Source organism: Pleurodeles waltl, chromosome 10 (genome assembly GCF_031143425.1).
Source record: "Pleurodeles waltl isolate 20211129_DDA chromosome 10, aPleWal1.hap1.20221129, whole genome shotgun sequence".
Classification (NCBI taxonomy): Eukaryota; Metazoa; Chordata; class Amphibia; order Caudata; family Salamandridae; genus Pleurodeles; species Pleurodeles waltl.
Window position 1 is genome coordinate 576,379,494 of NC_090449.1, and position 17,935 is coordinate 576,397,428.

The 17,935-nt window shown below is 42.4% G+C and overlaps 1 protein-coding gene across 2 annotated transcripts in view; it reads left to right on the forward strand.

Moving 5' to 3' along the window:
* Positions 1 to 17,935, forward strand: part of OBSCN (obscurin, cytoskeletal calmodulin and titin-interacting RhoGEF) — a 1,961,032-nt gene that overhangs the window by 390,755 nt on the left and 1,552,342 nt on the right. For both annotated transcript variants that reach the window (XM_069211034.1, XM_069211033.1), the window contains 2 exons: positions 6,620 to 6,889; positions 8,389 to 8,655. In XM_069211034.1, the coding sequence (XP_069067135.1) occupies positions 6,620 to 6,889; positions 8,389 to 8,655 (537 nt within the window). The remainder of the gene's footprint in view (positions 1 to 6,619; positions 6,890 to 8,388; positions 8,656 to 17,935) is intronic.

A 17,935-nucleotide genomic window follows, 5' to 3' on the forward strand; every position in this document is an offset into this window, starting at 1 on the left:
AGGTGCACAGAGGCCTCCTAACTAGACCTCAGACCCAGTGCGTTGACCCTTAAAATGTGTATGTCTGATTGGCTCTCCCAAAATTGGCATAGGTTAACATTCTCATAAGTCCATAGCATATGATACAAGGGGTATCCAGGACTTCTAAGTTAAAGTGTCCCTTGTGGACCACAGCACTTATTGTGCCAACACGAATGTGGCAAAGGAAAGCAAGACTCCCAGCCTGCCATTGCTGGCTGGCAGTCTAATCCTAAACTGCTAACTCACCCTTGTTATTTAAACTAATGACAAAGTCCAGACCTTCCTTTATAATATAATATAATATAATATAATATAATATAATATAATATAATATAATATAAAATAATATACATAATTATGTCACCTCTAAGGTAGGTAGGTGCTGTATATTACGAAGTAGAGCATGCCCTAAGAGTAAAAACTCTAAATTGTTGTTTTTGCTGTAGAAAGGCTAGTAGCCCCATTGTCAAGTACAATGTTACCCAGCTGTGCTATCTTCTGAATGGGATTGCTAAAGTTGTTACTTAAAGGTATCAAAATAATTGATAAATTAAACACGACTTGATGCACAAGTCAAACTTAAATGAACTTTTAAGGAAATGGCAAGTTTAGAAAGTTGCCACTCTGTTGCACAAACTTTCCACTGACTACGGTTGCTGGCCATGGGACAGCTTTCTGCCCTCCCTGTGGGCAGGTGTGAACCACTCTTAGGAAGGAACACAAAGGGGTTGTAGTTCAATTGAAATAGGTGTTACTTCTCCCTGTCAGAAATGCCAAACAAGGCGTGAGCCCAAAACGCGAACTTCAAAGGGGAAACCGCCTTTGAAGGGCAAATAGTGGACACACACAAGAGGGGCTGCTCTTTTGTGCTTGCAGATAGGCTGGCGTCAGAGACAGGGCAGAGGAAACAGTTGCCAATTTTGTTTTCCCAGAGGGAGCCATACTTCTAGGGTGGGCTGCCAAGCAACACACACAGAAAAAAGGGTCATGCCATCTAGAGAGTGGGAATAATATTGCACTTTAGGATAACTAGAACCCACTGTGTGCAGGAAGTTGTCATCGGGTGGGAGGGCACCTGGTAGTCCATGGGCTAGTAGTGACTGCATCCCCTGAGGACAAGCTGTGGGAATAAAAGTGGCACTCTTGGCATCCATACCTCAGATCACACCTGCACTTGAGAGACGACTGAAGAAGGACTGCATGCTGTTCTCTAGACTCAACAAAGAGAGGCTGCACCAAAGACTGAGCTGCACTTGCTGATCATTGAGCTAGCAAAGAGAGTTGTGTCTATGGGGTCCTGCTCTAGGAAAAGTCATCCTGAGTCCCAGGCAAAAAAGTGACTCCAAGAGTCAGCTGGCTGACTTCTTGTTACAGCTACAGGGACACAAAAGCTGAAGAAGCCTCTCTTGGCAAGTTGGTAGCCACAATCACTTGACCACCACTGACTGCTGAAGTGCAGCCTGTGCAACCAATTCTCAACATTCAAAAGTTGCATCCGTGTTTACTGTACCCAGGAGAGTCGTCAGAGTGCAGTGTGATCACCCAAGATGGACACTGGCCTCAGTTAAACAAAACCACATGTTCCGATGTAAATGGAGAACAGTAGTCAGTGGCAACTGATTCTTGGCTAGACTTCAAGGGACATTAACCTCTGTGGCTAGAGTCACCCCACCGTATTCTTGGACTGAGGGATGGAGGACCTCCATCACTGGATCAGCATAGAGCATCCTTCAGCATCCTGTATCCCTTGAATAAAGACCACTTAATTGATGTCCACGGCGGCTCGCCCATGGAGCCTGGAACTGGACTGGATACTACTTTGATTTCCAGGCAACTGTCCTGCCAGGCCTTTGCATCCCCTGTGACTTGCTCCCTGCCAGAGTTTGACACCCAAAGTGGGCCGGAGTAGCCAAACACAACTTTACAAACATTTTCCTAAGTTTTCCAAGTAACTGCTACCCGTGGTAGTTGCCAGTGCTAGTTTGAGATTTGAATGAAAATAGGCAGTTTTTTATATGTTTAATAATTTATATTTTCCCTAGCCCTGTTCATTTTGGTGCCTATAAATTCATAAAAATAAGAGCTATTTTTATAAATTGGTGTCAGATTTATTTTGTGTTGTGTTTACTTCTTGTTCAACTGTTTTGGTACTTCTTAATGCTTTGAAAGTGTTCCATTGACAAAGTCTAACTGTTCGAAGCCATAGCTTTCCTGGGTTGAGCTAAGGTTGTGCAAACAAGTCGGGCTGGACCCAAGGCAGGTTGGTGTGTTTATTACACATTGAGGTGGTACAACCACACCTTATAATAAACCCATTTCCTCACAAAGGCCTCACATCAAGCCAAAGTGAAAATATTTAGAATGGCACTAGTTCATTTTGGGCCACTCGCCAAGGGCAAATCCACTGTTTCCGGCTTGGTGGTGCTGGTCTCAGTGGCTAAACTGAAGTCTTAGAACGTGCCACTATTCCCCATCCTTCTGGCACCATCCATGATGTCACCCACTGAGCCACTCTCAGCACCAAAGTCATTACCGGCACTGGCCTTGTAGCTGCTTGAAGTTATGTTAGTGGAGCAAGAGAAAGGTTAGAACTTAAACCTTAAAGGACAGTCCGTTTCCTGGGCCCAGTAATATGCCCAGATGGAGGAGTTATTCGGCTCCAGGCCGTAACTATGCATGATAAGGTTTGTGGGTGCAAAGATGATAATTCAGTGGCTGATAATGTGCTTCCTCCTACTTACTCGGATGCAGGTCTTTCCTTTAACTTCGAAAATGCCAGTGGGCTAGCTACCTCTCGAAAATGTCATATCTCTTACCCTTATAGATCTCCATTAGAGGAATTGTTCCACAGTGGTGAGTAAAGCTGCAGAAACTCTGGATTTGCCTTTGCCCTCCAAGGTACCAAAGTCCACCATTGTGATGGAAATCTTGCAGTCTGCTTCTTTGGTTTCAGAGCCCTTCCTTCTATTTAATGAGACACTAATGGATCCTGTCTTGGCTGCCTGGAAGAAGCCCTTCTCAGGTCCAGCAGTGCACAGACAAAGTGTCAGATGCCTGCTCCCGATGACCCTATGGTTTTTTCTAGCACTTAAAATTAGGAGCCAGGTGGTTCAGGCTTCTTCCTCCAAACTGCATCCAAAGCATTCCCTCTGGCCCTTTGAAACTGAGTCTCAAAACAACTGGATGTCCTAGGCCCAAAGGGTTTTGCTTCAGGTAGGCTCATTCTCCATGCAGTGAATGCACATGCCTGCTATGCCCTTATGTCCATACCTTTTAGGAATTGGCATAACTGGTAGTTGTAACCCTACTGGAACACATGGAGATGCCCTTATTGGAATTGGTCAGTGTTCGCTTAGATACTTGTAAAAAGCTCCTGAAAAGTAGCTGGTACTTTTGGAGACTGTGGTCTGGTTCATGTGTATGGTGTCATGTTATGCAGACATGCCTGGATACATTCTACCTGTTTTTGTACAATATCCTGTTCATTCTAATGAACATGGCCTTCAATGATGAACAACGTTTTTGGTAAGAAGGCTGAGACTCCTCCCTAGAATACAGCTGAGCTACAGCCCACTGGTGTGAACTGTGTTTGCCTGCAAGGCATTTCCATCAACAGAAAAGAAAGTTTCAAGGTTATTCTAGAGCTCAGCAGCTATAATTGAGACAGCCCTTTTTCAGCGGTTCCAGACATCTCACCAATTGTGCCATTCCTTTCAAGGTAATGGTGGATCAGAAAGTCGACAGCAAAAGCAGTAAATCCACACACCCCAGTCCTCTGCTGAACCTGTTGTGTCAAAGCCTCTTTGACTTTCCCCACTAACACCATTATCCTCCAATTGGGTCTTTATTATAACAGATGGCTGGGTCATCTAGTTCAGTGTTGTCCAACCTTTTTATCGCCGCGGCCCGGTAAATGTTTGATAATTTTTCCGTGGCCCGCTTGTCCCATTGTGTGACAAGCGGGCCACGGAAAAATTATCAAACATTTACCGCCCGCCACAGTGGGGCGGCCCGGTGCCGATTGATCCACGGACCGGCACCGGTCCGCGGCCCGGGGGTTGGGGAACACTCATCTAGTTGATCAGCAAGAGCAACACTCTGCCCTTCCTGTCCCTTCCTCTAACTGTCCTCTGTCTGCCAGGATGTGCTGTTCGGCTCATACCTTGATTCTAGATTCAGAGGTCATTGCCCCACAGAACAAAAGTGCTACAAAATTGGTACCTCTATAAGAAAGGGGAACTTTACTCCCTTTACTTTTTGGCCCCCGAAAAGGACGGTTGCCTGAAACTGTTCCTAGATCTCTACCTTCTGAACTTGTTCATTTGGCAGTACACGTTCTAAATCCTTTTTCTGAGCCACATTCGCCTTGCGGAAATTGTTTCTGGACCTCCAGGATACCTATTTAAATCTTCCAATTTATCCTGCTCCAGACATTACTCAAGGGTCACTTTAGATTCTCAGCATTACCAGTTTTCTGTGATGACCATTCCTTGTATTTTCAAAAAGGGGTGGCTCCTGAGGTAGTTTAAGAAGGGTGGTTGGAAGTCCACATATTTCCATTTTTGTATGACTGGCTGATAAAGGTGGAGTCACTGGCACTGGTCGAGTAACATATTTGACATTTAATGACTTTCCTTTATCATTTGGGCTTTGCCCTCACTACCCAAAAGTTGAACCTCACTACAACACAGACGTGAGCATCACAGGTCTGGTGCTAGACACAACCTTCTTGAAGGGCATTTCTCCACAGAGGATCATGGATATTAAAGAGATGATTCTAAGATGTCTGACTCAAAAGCATCCCGATTCCTACATATCTTATGCCTGCTCCTTCACATGACTTTGTGCATGCTGTTGTTTTCACACACCATCTGGTGAATGAGGCCCCTACTGTGGTACCTGCAGTGGCAGGGGCGCTCATCTGAATTACACGGCAGTAAGGGACCTTTGGTCTGAATCTGTGCTGCAAGTTGTCTACCTTGCCTTAAAGGCATTTCTCCTCTCAGTAGTGCCACTTAGATACTGTTGGACAAAGCCACCACCATCTGTTATATCAACTAGTGGTGCAGTATAAGATTGAGGGCTCTGCATTGGGAGGTAATTTGACAAAGGCAGTGGGGAGAACGTTTTGTATGACCCTCCTGCCAAGGTTCCTCAGTGTGAGAGCGGATACTCTAAGTCACCTCTCACTGGAAGTTTCTACAAGTGGGAACTACATTCTAAAGTGACAGAAGTGATCTTCTTCAAGTTGGGGAGGACCATCTGTGGACCTCTTCACCTCACGCCATAACAGAAAGTGTCCTTGATGTTGTGCCATATATTTTCCTCTTATTTAATCCCTGGAAGTTGCCTTCAGGTTGATCTGGTTTTAGGGACCGATGTATGCATTCCCATTGTTTCAGTTTTTTTCAGGGACCTACGGAATGTGATGGAGGGTCACCCAGAGCTGATCCAAAAGAAAAGTTACTTACCTTTGTTAACACTGTTTCTGGTGGGCAATCTATCTAACTGTAGATTCATCACCTTTAAGATACCCCCAGGTGGCAGTCTAGTTCTGGAAGATTTTTCAGCATAGCCCCTGTGTGCCGATAGATGGCATCGTGTGGCTTTGTGTTGACCTTGTTCCACCCAGGAAGTGATCGGTAGATCCACATTCCGCCTATAAACACCACCCAAGAGCTTTGATGTCAGTTTTTTTCTTGACATTGCTCGCACCCTTGGACATACAGCCCCAAAACAAGTATAGACGAGCTACTGGGCTCATTCTAAAATGAGTCCTTTTTAAATGGAAAAGAGGAAATTCCCCATAATTGGGTGTAGTGGGAGGTTGTGACAAATCTGCAGTTAGAGGTTATAATTCTTTTAGGTGAACTGGCAGATTTAAGCATAGATCCAAAATTCACTTCCCAAAGTTATTCAGGTCCAATTTGCTTGGGGATGTACACTTGTAGCTCAAAGCCACACTTCAAGACTGTTAAAATATTAGGGGACACAAGGCAGCTCAAGTTGTTGATTTGCATTACTTTGCCCTGGGAAGGCGTTCCATTGGTGAAGAGTGTGTGTTCCCATGCATGCACTCATGGATTTTGGCATATTCCCAGATTTACCAAGACTAGTGAACCTGGGAATGTGTCAAAGTGCTATGCCTACACAAGGGAGGCTCTACAAGAAAAATATATTTATTTCTCCTAATTGTCTCCTCCTTCTAAGTGTGCTGCATGTTGAAGCACACTCAGAAAGAGGATAACACCTCAAAGGATTGTTCTTGTCCAGTCAGGTGTCGTTTCCTGCACGAAAACAATCCTGCCAGCAACATAGGCACTCTTGGAGTGTGGGGGAAGGGTGCCTGTGTTGGCAGTAGGTAGCAGACGGACAGCAGGGATGTGCAAATATTGATAAATATGGCACATTTCTGCCCTCTCTCTTTCATGCAGTACAGCAACTTGTCTTGCTGCATTGTGATGTGTGAAAGACTGGTAAATCTGGCCCTAAGACACTTGATTTAATTTGGTATCCGATTTTGTGACCACACTGATTACTGCTAAACATTTAAAAAGCAGGTACTATTAAAATTGTGCTGTTTTCTTCTGCTTTTCAGTTCCCAGGGTTATAAAGTTCACAAGTGAACTCACTAATGTTGTTGGTGAAGAAGGAAAAGAAGCAGCATTTAAATGTGTCATCACACCTGAAGATGCCACAGTCACATGGCACAGGAATGGGTTAAAAATTGAGCCGAGTCAAAAATATCAAATTTCCAAAAAAGGTACAACCCACATCCTCACCATCACTGGCCTAACTCTCGAGGATTCAGGTGACATCTCAGTGGAAGCTGAAGGAGTGGTCACCAAAGCCACGCTAAAGGTTCGAGGTGAGAGACATAAATTCAGTGGTTAACCACTCACTTGATTTACATTAGGTTCCATATTTTAAAAGTAATAAATTACTGAATATTTCACTGTCCTTTACACTCATAATTTCTTAACAAAATATATTACTTTTTCAATACCACCCTCACTCTCTTCCCCCTAGATGTTTTCACTAATTTGTCTGTGTTTTAGTTTTTATTCTATGACCAGTTTCTCTTTGGCCCTCATTGTAAGTGTCCTGGAGTGGTGTTCCTGTAGGCATACTGTTGTGGGCCATTCTGAGTAGCCCTGTGTTTCCGGGCCTGTGGTCAGTGGATCTGAAAATACTTGACCAAGTAATCCTGGGACCAGAAATACCTGACCTGGGGCCTTGAGCGATGCTTTTGTGTCTGACTGCCAGTGGCCCTCCATCTTCACAACTTGGGTAGCTGTAAACAGTTCATACCACCTCTGGCCTCATCCTGCTGTCTGACCTTCTGCCACCTGCACCGTTGAAATGAAATTAGCCCTCATAAGAATTTATCACCAGCTCAAAAAAGTTGGTAAATGGGTGTAGAATTGCATCGCACTTGTCCCCTTGAAATACATGATTTTACCCAGGGTTATTTACCCATTCTGGAAGGCACAACTCATAATCCTCAGGTTTAAGTGCAGATATGCAGCATGATTCAGAGAGTCTAGCACTCCAGTATACCCACACTTAAATGTAGGGAACCCAAAAAAGATGGCCACACTCTAAGTTTCTAATTTCTTTCCAAAGGCCCAAGAGCCTGAATGCAAATTTATAATCCTCCAAAAGCAGTATTAATGTAGTTTCTTCCATAACTTTACTTTCCAACAGATTATCCACTAGAGAAATAACCTTATTTTTGCTATTTTATGAAATTAGCAAAATAATTGTTCCCATCTGATTCCTGTCCAGTACTTACCATTTAGTGGCGGAGAGCGTGGTCTTGACCCTGAATTCCATTAAGCTTCCAGCACATTCTTCCTCCCACAGCCACTTTATAGGCTAGTCTGGTTGTAATTCATGTGATAGCAATAATACATCCGCTTCTTTGCATGGTAAGTGTAGGGGAGTGGATATGGAAGTAAGAATGGTAAATATATACTTAATAATATATACTTTTACCATGACAATGTGGTAGTAGGCGATGTAGTGGATGCAGTATTATTTAGGGTCAATAATATTGATGTCCATATTGTGTCATACAACTACACTGCACCTGGTGGATATCTGGTGGACACCTCTTTGTTGCCACCAACACTCATGGTGTTCCTGGATTCCCATGCCCTGCAGCGCATCCATGGCAGTGCAGTGGTAATTCTCAGGCATTCCCTTAGGCCATTAGAATTATCTTGTTTTCCAAGCAAAAATACACCTAAGCAGAGGGAAACTACAGGGGTTCAATTGCTGGTGCCACACATGTGCTTCTGTGATTATATATGTTAGATTTCTGAGAACAGCATGTAATTCATTTATGTGTTCACCTTTTACCAGAGGCGCCAGTGCTCTTCAAAAAGAAACTGGAAGCCAAGACAGTTGAGGAAAGAGAAACAGTAACCCTGGAGGCAGAGCTCACCAAGCCCTCCAAGGAAGTGAAGTGGATGAAGAACAGCATTGTATTGCAACCGAGTAAAAACATTGAGATTAAGTCAGAAGGGACCAAGCACAGCCTTACCATCAAGAACATAACCTTTGCGGAACGTGGACTGTACTGTTGTGAGACACTAGAGGATAAGACCCAGTGCAAGCTGACTGTTGAAAGTAAGTTTCTTTACAAGAGTCTTCTGCTTATGTCTCTTGCTGTCTAGAAGCTGGCAGGTGCTTTTCCTTAACAGCGTGGGGTCTAGCGAACCACAAAGGGAATATCATTAACAAATTATTATAGAGGATTTTCAGGAACAACACAGATCACAAAGAGCTGATACAGGTAAAATTTTGAAGTCACACAAACGCATGTGTGCAAGATTTTTTAAGGTAATGTCCTTTACCAACTATACTTACTGTTTTAGTGTAACAGATAATATCACAATATCAACAGATTCTATCAAAGTCTAGGACTAATGTAGCCATAAATCTGTATTTTGGCTATTTTTACCGATGTTTGTTGATGAATCAAGTATAGTTAACAGAAAGTTCATCCTACTGCACAGAAAGTTTCATTTGCTGAACTTTGAACATAACACCTGTATAATATGCATTTGTCTTCATGTTAATCAGGTTCTCTATAGGCTGTTGAAAATTGTGTTCAAAGTGATTTATGATATTTCACCACTCTACATCACTGATATTTTGGTCCATCTGGTCACAACAAAATTACCATGTACACCTTTGATGTCTTCATTTTGTACCCCATCAATGAAACAATCTACCTATCAATATCCATGCTCACTCTAGATTGTAGGCCTTTAAAGCCAGCCTAATGACCCATTTCATGTGATAGGAGAGGTAGAATACCCAAACACAATTTAAACAGGAGCCTATGTACCAATTCTCCAACGTCCTACTCCAGTTTTTGTTCCCTGTTGCAGCTACATGTTATGCTACGTGCTCCTTCTGCCCTAATATCCAACATTTCTGTTTGAAATGTCTAAGTGCACAAGTGAAATAAATCAGGAAGCATCTCTTATTATTCATAAACACACATTGCTCTGTTTCTGCTGTCTGTGGCTAAGCGGAAATCAATATGTATTTAACCATCTGACCATATTCCCCAGAAAGACCCAATGAAAATGGCTTAATAACTTGTCTGAGATAAGTGGATCATCCTAACACTTCTTCCACCCATCGCCCATCTGCCCCCAAACACTCCACTATGCTCTCACCATGTGCTCTGCCCAGATTTGTACACCCCTGCAGTGTGCCTTGTTTTACCCGTTAGCAGCAGGCCCAAGAAGACCAATCCCTGACTCCTCACATCAGTCTCCAGCATCCCTTACACTTGCAATGGGCTGGGTATCCCATAATGTCCTTAGCTCTTTGCCAGACCCACTATTGGCTCAGCCCCATGTCCAGCCATACCTATTTCGTAGGACAATGCCCTAGTGTTTTTTAACTTTTTGTAGTCTATTGGTGATCATTTCAAAATGTGCTACTTCTTCCATAGTCCTCGTTACAATCCCACTGTACAAGGACCTTGGGGACACATCAAACATTCTTGTTCAACAATGTCTAAACAAATGGACTACTCATTTATCTAGTCAAACCTGATGTGACAGGTTATAAAATCACTATCCACTATGAAATGTTCCAGGAGAGCTAGAAGAACTAAAAAACCCTAAGTCCAAGCACCTTGAAACCCACTTCGTGGATCATTGCTGCAGCACTGACTTTGCATGGATGGGAATTTTATTTTCATTTTAACCTGAACATTCTTGGATAAAGGTGTACTGCAGTTCCTGTCCTCTGTCAGGCTGCTTTGAAATACCCAAATTGCTAGTAGTGTTTGTACAAAGAGAGGACATAAAGCACCGCTTGTTGACCACTCACCTCTACAACAATATTAAATGAACCATATAAACTGATAGCCCTTAACAGGCAATTCAGCCCACTCAGCAGTTTCCCGATCCCTCACAAAGGACATCCATGCCTTAGTCCAAAATAACACAAGCGGGCCAGCCTTTTACTAAACTAGACCCCTGGTGGTGGCCTGATACTACAATAGTGAAGCTCTTATATAAGGAAACTTATCCATTGGTCCACCCAGAGCCCCGTCACTTTGGCTCTCCTCTCTTTAAGTGAGCCCCCCTCAACTACATTTCTCCATGTCTAGAACACTGATGATTCACTGATCAGGAAACCTTATTTAGCTGCATGCTTTGACTATGAAACCTAGTCTCCCACAACAGGAAATCACTCATCGGCATTGATAAAACAGTGTTTGACTTACTTGCTTCCCACATCTAGTACCAAAGCACAGTGGCAAAGAGACTATTTTTAACCTTCCTTATTACTTGTATACCTCAGTCCACCCTTGCAATCCCTTTGCCAATGTCAGATTAGCTTCTATGAATGTATGCAAAATCCTAATCTTTATTGTGGACCGTTTAATTCCTCTCTTGGCTGTTGCTGAGACTAGAGTCTCTGATTCTGTGACCCTTTAGCTACTTCAGTCCTACCTTAATATAAGGGCCATCAAGTGCATTCTAAAGGAGTGAGAGAGTGGAGAATACCAAAATGTATAAAATATTCTGCATCTCTGGTCCACAAGAGGAGATCTTGGTGTAAACTGCAGTATCTCAATTCAGTCAAATTAACAATCAGAATTTCTTTATTTTGGAGTCAATAATGAAAATTGATTTATGTTCATAAGATTTGTTTTTCTCATAAGTTCTCAAGTTTTATTAGTCAGTTGATAGTTACAGAACATTGCATGAAACATGTCCCAAAGTCTATCCCTATTTTAACATTCTAAATCAGTAAAAGATTTACTTAAATAAATCAAAAAGAAAGAGCATTTTTTCTAAGGAACAGTCTAGTCAGAAAAGCTATTAGTACTCATGAAACTGTAATAGAATATAATGGTGGACTAGTCTAGGCTGAGAGCAATCTGTCTATTGCAGGAGCTCAAAGCGTCTAAATCTGAAAGATAGAGAAAATCTTACAAATCCTAATTGCACCAAGAGCTCAGAGCTTGAGAGAGTCAACTTGAGAGAGTGTGTGCACACTCACTACCTTTACTTTCCCTGGGACATCTTTTATACGTTTTAATGAACATTCACAAATTTCAAATTGCATCACACAAATTGTTAAACACCCAATCATTTGTCGAGGTGTCCATGGGAATGGAACAGCTTTGGCTTGAGATAGCACACAAAACAAAGAGTAGTGTAGAGTAAATCACAATTTGCTGCTTTTGCAGTTACTCTGGATAAATATCAGTGCTTTCTCATATGATTTGCTCTTTTGTATGAATTTCCACCTCATTGCAGTTTCATCATTTCTACTTTCATATGTTTCCACACTATAAGTTTATTCATAAAAAAAGTACGTTTTAGAATAGTTTAGCAAGTTTTGAATTTCCAAAGCAGGTCCTTTAGATAGGGAAGTGTAGATAATATATCTTGCATTGTACTAGCAGGAAATGTAGCATCATGATAGGCCATGCTAAGGTTAGAATAGAAACATACTTAGTTGAAGCATGCTTGAATTTGTTAGCGTTATCAATTCAAGCAAGTTAGGCAAATGCGGGTCATGCAAAGTTTAGAAAGGAAATGCACTTTAAAGTACAGCTTCTATTAATGCCTAGCTTCTACTCATGTGTGTTATTAATTAATTGAATCTGATTTTAATAAAACACTTTTGCAGGAGTGATTACATGTAGTAGGTACTGGACACAACCTGTGCATTGATTATTTGGTCAGGAAACTTACTTCTTAGGTTGGTCCCTGATTTAACATGCTCTTCTCATATGAAGAGTTTTACAGGGGTTTTCCCAATACATACAAAATACTTACAAAAGGAAAATGAACAGGGCATAAGGAAACAGAGTAGACATGCCAGGGAACAGCCTCTCACAGAGCACGGAAAGGAAAACCCCACATTAACAAACAAACCTGAGCCCAGCAGTGCCCCTCAAAAACAACAGCACGCTAACACACCCCCACCCCACAAAGAACACCCTAAGAGAGGGAAAAAAGAGGGAAAGAGAGGGGGTGGAGAAGGGAGGAAGGGGGAAGAAGGGGGACAGAAGGGAAAGAGAATAGGGGACTGCAGAGTGGGAGAAGGGGACAAGAGAGGGGGAGGTGGGCCTAGGGAACAAGGAAACAGGAGGAACAGAAAGGGAAAAACTGAAAAAACAGGAGAAAATACCAAAAGGTTAGTTGCCTACTATGTGACCCAAGTTGCCTACTATGTGACCCAAGGAACTTGAGTAAAAAGAATCAAGAGCAGGGAACAGTGACAAATAGTCTGACTCCATAGTCAGCTCTCTGTCTGGGGGCACCAATTCAGTTGCTGGAATCCAATAGTGGCATGGTCTTCTCAATTAAAGCAAATATAAGTATCTCTCATACTGGGTTTAGAAACCCTAAAATTGTTAACCAGTCTTCTCCATCAAAGCTTTCATCATTCAGCAGCCTCCTGACTGAGGTCAATTAACAATCATGGATGTTCTTCAAACAGCAGTGATTCAGATTCTCAAGAGTGTGGCATTCCTCACACACAGTTGTCTTCTGAGAAGGCTAAACATTATTATCAAAGGTGGCATGGTGGAATCCCAAAAAGGAGCAGGAGGATGTACAATTAACCCACAGAGCCTGCTGCATAGAAAAGGTTGCATCACTATGACATAAAAAGTCCTTCTTTGAGAGTATTGCCTGTGCAGAAAACTTGTCCAAATGACTTTTCAAAATTATCAGTGAATTAGAAATTGTTTGTGTCTCAATTTCCCCTCATAAAGATGTTTAAATAGCAAAAACTAGGCAAGAGCCACATGACTTTTTTCAGATCGACATCTAAGTGTCTGCTTGCCAATATTGGCTTTTCCCATTGGGATGCCTTTCTACCCTAAAGTGCCTGGTTCTCGTTCAGGAGTTCACCTTGTTACAGAATCCTAATCATCAAGCTGCTGTAGACAAAGTCTTGGTCATGCTGTGGACACACTGGAGTTAACACAGAGTATTTGCTTCATTTCTCTGTTTTTGGCGCAACTCATGTATGTTCCAGTCAGTGAGTAGGGGTTTCCCCTTAAGCATACTCTGTCATCGCCCCTTCTCAAATAACTCAGCAAAGACCTGGAGCTGCAATACTCTAGAGCAGTCATATCAATATTCTTTATTCAAAATGGCCTGAATAAATTCTTAAGTAATTATCAGTCTTTAATCCATGCCACAGACTGCAAACTGTCTAAAGCACTTCAAGAAAAATTGGTATTTCTCCATAGACATTGTATCATTTAATATACTGTGGAGTTTTTAAGTTCATAAGATATTTGGGATATTGGTTTGTGGGATATAAGCCCAGAACTTGGTCTCTGTTGATACCCTCTGCCGTGTACCCTATACCTAGTGCCCACTGGGCACAACATTGTCAATGTTCAGTGTGACTGGATGAAGGTTGTGGCCTTTAGCTGTAACTGCTGGCCAGTGACCCATGCTAGGGCCCAATATGCATATTATTTCACTGTGCCAGAGAGGCAGATAGAATTCACAAAGAGTGGCCTTTGGCGATGCTTTGTTGCAATCTCCTACCACAGTGCCCAATGGGCATAGTTATTAGGCAGCAGTTGTTTTGCTCCCTCTCATCAATAATTCCTTGAACATTTAAATGTAACGCAAACCTTTTGGGACAACACCACAACCGCCCTCACTTTATCAATCCACAAGCAACTTTCAATACCAGATTTTCGTAAAAGTGTTTTTCACCTGGTTTCTTGCAGATTCATCATATGAAGTCCAGATGATTTGCACAGGTAGCCTCCTTCAATGGCACCCTGAAGACAGTTCTGTAACCCCCTGCTCTTGCTGGAACAGTCCTAGGCTGTGCCCAGTAGATACTGGACACAATATGTGACCTATTCCCTCAACCTTGGCCCATTACCATGGATGCAATGCTAAAGAGACTGAGTTAGCTACTCAGTTTAGGATATGGCTTTTTGGAGCATGCCCAACTGTCGAGAGTCCACACTCTCAATGCCTTCTCAGCATGCTTTTAGGCATGGTCATTGGCTACACCCTGCCTGCATTCTCCCACACCCACTATGAAATAAGCATCACCCATAGCTGTGCTGTTTGATTCTCAATAATGAACAATTTCTCAGGGGAATTTCAATTGGAAATAACAATCTGGGACCTTCTACTACTTCCAGGCCTTGGACTAACCTGCACATAACTTTCCAAGGCCAAACCTAAGTGGACCTATTTTAGTTTTGGAGGGCTTCATGCAGATTCATCATTAAACAAAGTTAATTTCCTTCCCCCTAATTTCCCCTGGGTTTCACCATAGGCTAAGAAGGCATAAGACGCTGGATGGTTTCTTTGGCCAGGAATTGCAAGCAAGCCCAGATCTCCAGTTCTGCTCAGCATAACCTCTGGCAAAGCTCAGTGAGTGAAGAACAAAGGACGAGAAGTAGTAAATTGGTGTTGTTTATGGATGCACCTCAGTAGCACTGGCCAGAGGGTTAGCTTTTTAACAACATTATTCTGCCATCATTCTGCCCTCTGTACCTATTCAGCATGGTCTTATGTAATACTTTTTGCAATGCCGCTCCTTAATTATTTCCTTTGCGATTTTCAATGAAACATTAATTTCTTGGGCACTTCTTCAATTCTGTACCAGTTACAAGTATTCACTCATACGCACGCTGTCCAGTATCAAACTTCAGTGGACACATCCTGTTTTTGGACAGCTTCATGCCAAGTTGTCTTAATTGTGCTAGTACCATTCAGTAGTTGGGAATAGGTCTCTGTACTGTACATTCTGGTTGCTACGGAGAGTGTGTGGTAGTGTTTCCGGCTAGATTAGTTTTCAAGCAATATGGTAGTGATACTTTATTTCCATCTGACACAGGTTTGCATTGAAACACAACATGCGTAAGTAATGTACCACTGAACTCATACATATAGCATTTTTTGTGAGGTAGGGTGCTGTTCTAAGCCCTGCCGCCTTTTGGGGATCTCCCCAGCACTACTTGAGAGTGGGATATGGGTCCAAAACATTTTTCCAGAACAATAGTCATGCACTTTATGGCTGTCAGTGAGCATCACAATGTTGTGACTTAGGTCAGAACAACCAATTTGATTCCAAATCCATTAAAATGCGTAGTCCACTAATATCCAGTGAACATTTTATATTCCCATTCAGATAATCATACATTTTATAAGTAAAAGTACATAAAAATTTGGAAAACAAGAGTGGTTTCTCTGTTTCTGTGAAATTTGGTGGTATTGTGTTCAGGCGTTTGAGGTATATGCAAGCAAAAAACTTAGGGCCTCATTACGGCCCTGGCGGCGGGCGGTACACTGGCAGTAACACCGCCAACAGGCTGGCGGTGTACCGGCAGTGTATTATGACCGTGGCGCATTAGCCACGGCCATACCGCGGCCCCACCACTTGCCCACCAGGTTTCTGCCAGGCGGTCATAATCCCAGCGCAGTGGCGCAAGCAGCGCTGCTCTGGGGATTATGAGTCCCCAACCGCCACCACCACCATGGAAAGGCTGGTGGTAAGGGGGACTCGGTGTGCTCCTGGGGGCCCCTGCACCGGCCATGCACTTGGCATGGGGCCCCCAGGCACAGCCCCATCACGCATTTCACAACCCGAATTTCGGGCAGTGAAATGCGCAACAGGTGCTGCTGCACCCACTGCACATCAACATTGCCGCGGGCTCTATTATAAGCTGGCTGCAATGCTGATGTGACTTTTCCGCTGGGCCAGCGGACGGAAACGCTGTTTCTGTCTGCTGGCCCAGTGGAAGAGTCATAATAGGGAGCCACAAATACCGCCAGCACTGGCGGTATAGTGACGCCCGCGGGTTCGGCGATCTTTTTGTAAGACCGCCGAAGTCGTAATGAGGGCCTTAATGTTTATTTCGCATGCATCCCTCCAATTTGGAACTCTACCATGACCTTTCATCCCCTAATCTGCTTACAAATTTCAAGACATATCCTTAAGATATCTTTGACCTTCATAATTTTAATTAAATTCTTCAGTAGTGAAATGTAGAAGAATGACTGATTTGAGATCCTCACAAGAGTCTGACAGCAACCATTCCCTGCCATCTTGGAATTAAGTTCCTGAGATATAAAAATAACTATGTAATGCATAATATTTGTGCAATAAACAAGGAATGGGACTACCTAGAAACATATTTTAATACTTGGAAGGTAGATGCACTTTTGTACCCTTAGTAGTCCCTACCTGCCCTCCAAACTAGCTTCACTTCCAGTTGTGACTCCACAGATATCTGAAATTTAAAGTGTAGGCAAAAGTCTCTTTTAGCTGTCAAAGGCAATGTAAGGATTTCTGATCCAACGATGGGAGAAGTAGTCTTGCACCTTGACTTCTACAATTCATTGATTAATGCACAACCTACTGTGGCAAATATATAAATATAAGAAATCAAAAGTCTGTAACCCATAATTGTAAAATAAGAAAAACAGCTTCATTTTCAAAAAGCAAAGTAAACATTGTCTCAGTTATATTGTCCCATGATCAACAATTATCCTTTGAGAGACAGAGTGTTGTTGGGCGTTTATTTTATCTTCCATTCCAAAATATGCTAAATGAAATACTGCGATGAATCCTATTTTTGTGACATCCAAATCCCATGAAATAATATTAATCTAATTGGCCATCTTTTCAACCAATCAAAATAGGGATCTCTGTTAGGATCATCTGACTGAATTCTGGGAGGCAATAATAATAGTTGTGGATATCCTGCTCCTCCCTGTATGGTGTTTTGCTGTCAAGAGGGTCCAATACTGGTAGCTTTCTGTGTTAGTCTAAAAATCCATCCTTTTCTCTGGTACACCTGAAAGGAGAATTTGATATTTTTTCAATCCTAATTGTGTAAGACTAAAATACCTAACCTAGGTGTTGGTTCATACACAGTAACATAGAATATCTACGAGATCATTGATATTTTTCCATTATTATATTTTTTAATAGCATGTAATGCATTTTCATTGTTCAACTTGTTTTGATAGTCCCATCACCTTACAGCTACACATGTCAGAGCCACAGCATTAAATACAAATTATGTGGTGATTACAAATCAATGGAAAAACAAAAACTAAAGAAGAAAGGAACTTATAACCAAACAATTAAATCAGTGTTAACTTGTTCTGGTTCTGTATATACGGGTTCCTCTACACCAAGGGTGAAGTGCGTTTATTCCTATTGTGGTATCCCCCTCCTGCAATCTCATTTATGAATACTCAGATCTGTTGAGCCTACAATTTGCCCATTCATAGTCAGTCAGTGTCCTGTCCCTCCTTTTTTCTCTCTATTTTCCCCAGGTGACACATACTCATTAAATCACTAGTGGTAAGTTGTTTTTGCTATTTTATTCTGTTCCTCCCATCACTCTGTTTCTGGGCCAAGA